Below are 9347 nucleotides of genomic sequence, written 5' to 3' on the forward strand. Positions count from 1 at the left end.
GTGTTAGAACGAGGCGTTTTAGGTAGGTGTGGCTGACTCTTAACTTTTATAAAGAATATCTCTTTGGATTTGAGACTTTAGTCTTTGCAACTTTACAGATCTTCTTTATGCACCAAGAGCTTGTAACACTCCAAAGAGAAAGGAAAAATTGAAATCGCATCATATGACCCCTTTAAATCATGTTTTAAATCGCAGTGGCAGATTGTATCATTAAAATCACGTTTAGAATTCAGTTGGGTTAATCAGGTCATCATCTCACCGTCCTGCTGCAGGTAACCAGGACCGCGGTGGCAGAGCCGTGCTGCAGGTGTGCACCAGGAACCAGGTGTGGACAGACGCGCGCTTCACCACAAACGAGATCAGCCAGCTGCTCTGCTGCTACTGCCACAGACTGCGGTGAGAAGCGGCCCGAATCTCTCACACGCTTTACTGAATCGACATGGAAACTGTGCTCTCGCTCTGATCCGAGACAGCAGTTCTTTGCAAGACGTTTCACTGAGTGTCTTACGTTTGTTTTCAGGAGGGAGAAGCGAGACCTGGGTTTGACAGTTCTCGTTGACGCCCGCAGGCGAGCGGTCGCGTCTGCGCTCTTCTCGGCTCTGTCTGAGCTTCAGGTGAGACCAGACACACGGTTCACACGTCTTTAAAACAAAAGGCCACACCCATGTCAGGGACCAATGTTTTATAGATTTAAAAGACCCCAAAGGTAAAGTTCACGAGGACCTTTCGGGGAATCAAGAAAAAGAAAGTTGAACAGTAAAATAATTTTTATTGCAAATTATACATTTATTAAAAATATTTATCATATATAAAATATTATAATATCTAATAATTATAAAATATAAAAATATTTTTATTTTAAAATATGCACGTTCATCCTTGTTCATCGGACTAATATGTTGAAAACACAACTACAAAATGCTTCTTGTCTCTTTACATTCAATTATGAATTACATGAATCACGTAAATGTTTAAAAAAATAAAATAAAATTGACAAAAACGTTGAGTATTGTGCATCACTGGTTATTATATAGTTTTTTTTTACTATTATAGTTTGTTATAAATCTATTATTTTAATGTTTTGGATCAGTTTTTATTTTTATATTTTCCTTTTTTATTTTTAAAATGTTAGCTATTTTTTGTGATTTTAGTTTCAGTTTTAGTTTGAATTATTGGCATCGATGTCTGGTTTGGTTGTTAGTCACTCCAGTTAATCGCAAAGAATTGGTATAGACTTTGACAGGTGTGTAAAATCAGAATGGATTCACTCAAGTGCAAGACATTGATCTGTCCGTCACATATTTGCTCACTAAAGCCACAAGCACTGCAAGTCCACAGCAATGCACTGAACCGCGCTCTTGCATTACTGTGCTGCGATCAAACCTTTGACACGCTTTAGGACGCAGTGATGTAAGAAAAGCGTCTGTGTTCACACACTCGCGTCGAGAGGGTTCTGAGTGTAAAGTTGAGGCTCTTTTCAGCATGCTAACTGTCGTATGCATGGTTCATGTCAAATATCTGAAGGAAAGTCTGTCCTCGGGGTTTGAGACGAGGCCTGTGCAAACATGTCTCGAAAACACTCGGAGAAAATGATCGGCCCCAGCATGCAAAAACTGAGAGAAGAGGGACAACAAAGGAGTGTTTCTCCACTTAAATATGTTCTTATTAGCACTGTTACATGCAATAACTGATCTAAACTCTCTAGTCGTTGTAATTGTTTTTGTTAGATTTTTTCCCCCAAATGTTAAGTCTGCACAATAAATGATCTAAACCAGGGTTTCCCAAACTGAACGCAAAACGCAAAAAATTAATTAAATCTTAAAAATGCTAAATTAAAATAAAGAATTTTTAAAAATAAAAATCAATCAAAATAAAATACTAACAAATAATTAATTAGATTATAAAAATGCTAAATTAAAATAATTTAAAATAAAAATCATCAAAATAAAATATTTGCTAAAAATTAATTAAATCATAAAATGCTAAATTAAAATAAATAATTGATTTCTAAATAAAAACAATCAAAATAAAATACTAACTAATAATTAATTAAATCATAAAAATGCTAAATTAAAATAAATAATTGAAAATCAAAATAATCAAAATAAAATATTTGCTAAAAATTTATAATTAAATCATAAAAATGCTAAATTAAAATAAATAATTGAAAATAAAAATAATCAAAATAAAATATTTGCTAAAAATTTATAATTAAATCATAAAAATGTTTAATTAAAATAAATACATAACTAAAATAAAAACACTAAGGATAAAACACTTAATAAAAAGAATAAATATTATGTTTACCTGCATATCATGTCACCATTAACCCACATTAGAGACCCATGAATATGTGAATGTTTTGTTAAATTATTGAAATATTAATTTAAGGAATTCAGACAACATTCTGACAAAAAAATTGGGAATCCCTGATTTAATATGTTTAGTCTTTGTAATTATCCATATTTTTATTTTTTATTTATTTTTCCGTAATGTTAGCCTGTACAATATGAGTTCATGAGTTGATGAAAATAAAAAAATGCAAAATGTAAATTAAAAAAAATTATAATCAAAATACAAAAAATATTATTTTATTGGTTTACCTGCATGTCGTGTGACCATTAACCAACATTAGAGAACCATAAACATGCAAATGTGTTGTTAAATGACTGAAATAGAAACTTTTTGATTTATTTACACCCACTGATTTCTTCTGTCCTGCCAGACTCTCGTACCCAATGCACTTTACTCAGTTTTGATTCTGGTGGACAGAGACGCAGCAGTGAAAGTGGAGCGAGACGTCTCAGTTCCTGTGAGTAAATGACTGTCTGTCGTTCTCTAGGTCTCAGTTTGAGTCAGTTCGTGTTTATGTGAGCTGCTCCTCTCTGTTCTTGTACAGTGTGAAGTCCTGACGTCTCTGAAAGCTCTGCAGAAGCACATCGACTCGTCGCAGCTCACCAGAGACTTTGACGGCAGCTTCCCATACGAGCACAGCCACTACATTCACTTCAGACAGGTGCACAAAACAGGGCTTCATGAACGTTTTTATCAGCCGAAAACCTTTAACCTGAAATGTTCACTCTAAGCCCCCCTGAGGTTTTAATTTGATTTTTCAATCATTTAACAACACACAATACATAAATATATATATATACACATACATATATAAATTTTAGAAATATTTACATGTGTGTGTATGTGTATGTGTATATACAGTGGGTACGGAAAGTATTCAGACCCCCTTAAATTTTTCATTCTTTGTTATATTGCAGCCATTTGCTAAAATCATTTAAGTTAATTTTTTTTCCTCATTAATGTACACACAGCACCCCATATTGACAGAAAAACACAGAATCGTTGACATTTTTGCAGATTTATTAAAAAAGAAAAACTGAAATATCACATGGTCCTAAGTATTCAGACCCTTTGCTCAGTATTTAGTAGAAGCACCCTTTTGATCTAATACAGCCATGAGTCTTTTTGGGAAAGATGCAACAAGTTTTTCACACCTGGATTTGGGGATCCTCTGCCATTCCTCCTTGCAGATCCTCTCCAGTTCTGTCATATATATATATATATATATATATAATTTTTTTTTTTTTATTTATACATTAGGGGTTCAAGCACAAAGCAAATTATATTATTATTTAGATTTTGTGATATTATTATTATTATTATTATTATTATTATTCTGCCCTAAAACTGATTGGACAGACCCAAAAAAAAAACTACTTTTGCGAACTAGTCCTGGTTTTTTCATCAATGTCAACAAAACCAGTGTAGTGCTAATCTTTGATCCCTAGATCAATAATTATCCAAAAAAACAAATTGAACTTTAGTATTTGGATGGCTATAATGATAATGTAAAATATGGACATGACCAAATATAACAAATAAATGCCTATAATTCCTAAACAAAACTTCACAAAACAGGAAAGAACATGTGATGTATAGTCCTAAAGAAGCATGCAAACTTTTATAAAGATAATTAGGTATCACTGTAACAGTTATAAAGCTCAAAAATTCTATATTTTTTATGGTAAATTATAGGGCTGCACGATAAATCGCATGCGATATTTAATGCGCATCTTGTCAGAAAGCCGGTTCTGTAATCAGCGGTAAATCTCCATCACCTGCATGCTTTCACATTGAGCAGCATTAACTACACAGAGCCGTTGTTCACTGACGAGCTGCGCAAAAAATCGCGCGAATATGAACGTGGTTTTGCGCAACTCGTCAGTAAATAAATCAAAAAGATTAATCGTGCAGCCCTAGTAAATTATCTAAAATGGTCTATTTCATCCCCAATTTAGGTGTTCAGATGCTTGCTAAGTAATATCTAATATCTTTTTAACGATGCTGTTGAAGGTCTTACAGCATGTGAACCCTGATATTTATTTTATATTTTTAGGATTTAATTATTAGCTTGTCATCAACTCACAAAGCTCTGTTTGGGAAACCCTGAGCTACTTTAAAGCTTTTGCATTTGTGAGGAAGAAAAGATTCAAGATTCAAGAGTTTTATTGTCATATGTGAATGAACAATGAAATTCTTACTTTGTTTACTCCTCACGAGAATGACAGGGTAGAAGGGGAACAAACATAAATTAACATTAAAAATATAGAATATACAGTAAAGTGTAAACCAGAAAGAATAATAAAAATAAATAACAATAGCTTAAAAAAGAAAGTAATGAAAGAAAATGAGAACCTGTATGCATATTAGAAAAACTTACATACACTTTAAAAATACACTTAAATTACACTTTATTCACTTACATACACTTCAAAAATACACTTAAATTAAACTTTAAAATTACACTTAAATTACACTTTACACACTTACATACACTTTAAAAATACACTTTACACACTTACATTCATTTTAAAAATACACTTACATTACACTTTATGCACTTACGTACACTTTAAAAATACACTTTACACACTTACATTCACTTTAAAAATACACTTAAATTACACTTTACACACTTACATACACTTTAAAAATACACTTAAATGACACTTTGCACACTTACATTCACTTTAAAAATACACTTAAATTACACTTTACACACATACACTAAAAATACACTTAAATTACACTTTACACACTTACATACACTTTAAAAATAAACTTAAATGACACTTTACACACTTACATACACTTGAAAAAATACACTTAAATTACACTTTACACACTTACATACACTAAAATTACACTTAAATTACACTTTACACACTTACGTACACTTTAAAAACGAACTTAAATTACACTTTAAAAAACACTTTAAAAATACACTTAAATTACACTACACACTTACGTACACTACAATTACACTTAAATTACACTTTACACACTTACATACACTAAAATTACACTTAAATTACACTACACACTTACGTACACTTTAAAAATACACTTAAATTACACTTTGCACACTTACATTCACTTTAAAATACACTTAAATTACACTTTACACACTTACATACACTTTAAAAAATACACTTAAATGACACTTTACACACTTACATACACTAAAATTACACTTAAATTACACTTTACACACTTACACTTTAAAAATACACTTAAAATACACTTTACACACTTACACAAAAAATACACTTAAATTACACTTTACACACTTACACTAAAATTACACTTTACACACTTACATACACTAAAAATACACTTCAAATACACTTTACACACTTACATACACTAAAAATACACTTAAATTACACTTTACACACTTACATACACTAAAATTACACTTTACACACTTACACTTTAAAAATACACTTAAATTACACTTTAGACACTTACATACACTAAAAATACACTTAAATTACACTTTACACACTTACGTAAACTTTAAAAAATACACTTAAATTACACTTTACACACTTACGTACACTTTAAAAATACACTTCAATTACACTTTACACACTTACATACACTAAAAATACACTTAAATTACAATTTACACACTTACATACACTTTAAAAATACACTTAAATGACACTTTACACACTTATGTACACTTTAAAAATACACTTAAATTACACTTTACACACTTACATACACTAAAATTACACTTTACACACTTAAATACACTTTAAAAATACACTTAAATTACACTACACACTTACATACACTAAAATTACACTTTACACACTTACATACACTTTAAAAATACACTTAAAATACACTTTACACACTTACATACACTAAAAATACACTTAAATTACACTTTACACACTTACACTAAAATTACATTTACACACTTACACTTTAAAAATACACTTAAATTACACTTTACACACTTACATACACTAAAATTACACTTAAATTACACTTTAGACACTTACATACACTTTAAAAATACACTTAAATTACACTTTACACACTTACATACACTAAAATTACACTTAATATTACACTTTAAAAATACACACTTAAATACACACTTAATACACACTTAAAGTGTATACTTTAAGTGTGTATTAAGATATTTTTACACTTTAAAAATACACTTAAATTACACTTTACACACTTACGTACACTTTAAAAATACACTTAAATTACACTTTACACACTTACATACACTAAAAATAAACTTAAATTACACTTTACACACTTACATACACTTAAAAAATACACTTAAATTGCACTTTACACACTTACATACACAAAAAATACACTTAAATTACACTTTACACACTTACACTTAAAAAATACACTTACATTGCACTTTACACACTTACATACACTTTAAAAATAAACTTAAAATGCAAATAATGTGCTTAAGTTAGTTTTTTTTTATCCGCTGACAGAAAATCGAACCGTTTGCTGCGAGCTGCAGTGCTGCGATCGCTTCCCTTCAAAGCTCCATCGAGACGCTGAGCAGCATCGGCAGTCTGGAGACGTCTGAGGTAATTCTGTCGACAGAAACTCTGTGATTTTATGGTCATTCTCTGCAGCACAATTAAAAAATGATTTAAATTGCCTTGTTTACTGGCGTTTCCTTTGCTAAGCCCCGCCTTAAAAATGTTACTGACCAATCCAAGCTTAGCAACTGTTGCCTTCTGCTTTTGTTACTTTGTAATGTTTTTTTAAATGTAACTCAATGCAAGTTCAGCGGAGGGGCGGAGCTTCACACAGGCTGATTTGAATATTGATCGTCTGTAGGAGGTGTCAGAGGTCATCAGCCAGCAGAAGAGTCTCATGAAGAGCGTTCTGGACGACACCAAACTCAACCGCCTGCGGCTGGAGGGCGGCACCTTTCTGGCCCGCATCAGGAAAGAGGAGATGTGTGAAAACGAGAACTACAGGTACTGCCTTCATCAGAGGACTGATAGATCCTAACATTGAGTAGAAAAGCTTTATAATAGTATACTGGCCTGTCTAGATTCCTCTTAAAAAGCTGCGTAACGCTGACGTTAGTTTATTTACTCCCAGCCCTGTATTAATAATTACATGAGTAAATACATGCACACACGCCATCAAAACACTCCTGTCAATCACTGTCGGGTTTATTTATGTTGTGAACACGTCATCCATCCGCTTTAATTCAACCTAAATGGCACTTAAACAATACAAAAAACAAAAAAAAAAAACTTTTCAGGTGAAAATATTCAGACACCCATAAAACAATATACATTTAAGCAAAATCATTTTTCATATTTTCATTTTTAGTACCTCACTGGCATATTGTTTTTTCTTGTATACATCTGAGACAAATACACTTCATTTAAGACTTATTTTAAGCAATTTTGCTAGTCAATAAATGCATAATTTATATTTTTTAATTTCTCATTTATTTCTTTGTTTTTTTGTTTTGCATATATGCATGCATGTCATCAAAACACTCCTGTCAATCACTGTCGGATATTATTCTGTCATGCATGTCATAAATCCACTTTAATTCAATGACACTTAAACACTGCAACAAAAAAAATTGTTGTATTGTCTTGTTTTCAAGTAAAAATATCCAAACAGCCTTAAAACAATATACATTTAAACAAAATTATCTTAAATGCTATTAAAGATGATTTTTATTACACCATTGGCACATTATTTTATTGTTATAAGTATGAATTTAAGACAAATACATTTCATTTATAATAGATTCTCTGAAAACAAGTATTATTGTACACAAGAAAGTCTCAGGAAATTTATTATTTTGAATTTTTATTTTATTTTATTATAAATAAAAAATAAATATAAATTAATATATATTCATTTATAATTTGTATTTATTATAAATTATTTTAATATAATTTTTTATTTTATTTTTTATTTCATTTTGAGGATTTTTACATGATTTAATGGGAAAACAATACAAAATTAAATGTACATTAATTTCAATAGGAATGGTACAGTATATGAACATAGAAGAAAAAAAAAGTGACGCTTCATCATGCAACCTTGAGAAAGTTTTAACTTTTGCTGCATGAATAAAATAAGAGGGCACAAAAAATTTTTGTTTTTTTTGCCAAATGATGTTTAAAAACCCTGATGTTATAGAGCTGTCCCTGTGGTGTTTGACTGGAACTGTAGTTGAAGCTGATGTTGTGTCTGGTGTAGGGACGCTGTGGATCTGGTCAGTGCACTGTATAACCAGGTGGATGAAGAGGTCCATAAACTCGTCATTCTGTCGAATAAATCACTGCAGCAGCTGGAGACGCTCCTGGAGCTGCGCGCCTTACAGGAGAGACACCAGGAGGTCAGAGACGGGATTTTTCCCATTCATTTTCTCCACAGGCATATCTGAAAAAATAAGGCATTGTGGATTATGCAATTTAAATCACTCAGGGGTTTGTGTTTTTATACAACATCTCAAATGAACTATTAATAGGGCAGCATACTAGGGTATGTTTTCATATGTTCATTAAAAATCAGCTTGTCTGTGGAATAAAGGAATGATTTGTACTTCTGTAACTTGATTGTTACTGTTCTATTTAAATATTTGATTATTGGAAAGACAATGTGCTGATTGTGTTTTTTCTGTATCTGTCCTCAGGTTAAGAGGTGGTTTTATGTGGAAAGCGAGAAACATTTGGCTCCTTTGGACTCCTATAGTCTCTCTCTGAGCTCCATTCAGGACATGAGACAGCGTCTGGCCCAGTTCATGGAGGAGTCCACCGTAAGTGCTTCATGTGCCGAATGCTTTGATGAATCACAGAAAGATTAAAGAAAGATTTTATTTTATTTCAGTTCGTTTTATTTTTACATTTATTTTATTTTTATTATTAATATTTTATTATTTTATTTTATAATTAATTTTTATTTTTTATATATATATTTTTTTTTATTTTTATGAATCACAGAAAGATAAAAGAGAG

The 9347-nt window shown here is 31.1% G+C and overlaps 1 protein-coding gene across 1 annotated transcript in view; it reads left to right on the plus strand.

Moving 5' to 3' along the window:
* Positions 1–9347, plus strand: part of plekhg4b (pleckstrin homology domain containing, family G (with RhoGef domain) member 4B) — a 50531-nt gene that overhangs the window by 18646 nt on the left and 22538 nt on the right. Inside the window, exons 5-12 of the mRNA XM_016447882.1 lie at positions 273–396; positions 521–614; positions 2726–2812; positions 2900–3016; positions 6837–6935; positions 7192–7334; positions 8590–8728; positions 9026–9148. Coding sequence (XP_016303368.1) covers positions 273–396; positions 521–614; positions 2726–2812; positions 2900–3016; positions 6837–6935; positions 7192–7334; positions 8590–8728; positions 9026–9148 — 926 coding nt within the window. The remainder of the gene's footprint in view (positions 1–272; positions 397–520; positions 615–2725; positions 2813–2899; positions 3017–6836; positions 6936–7191; positions 7335–8589; positions 8729–9025; positions 9149–9347) is intronic.

This window comes from Sinocyclocheilus anshuiensis, unplaced genomic scaffold (assembly GCF_001515605.1).
Source record: "Sinocyclocheilus anshuiensis isolate Anshui unplaced genomic scaffold, SAMN03320099.WGS_v1.1 scaffold411, whole genome shotgun sequence".
NCBI lineage: Eukaryota > Metazoa > Chordata > Actinopteri > Cypriniformes > Cyprinidae > Sinocyclocheilus > Sinocyclocheilus anshuiensis.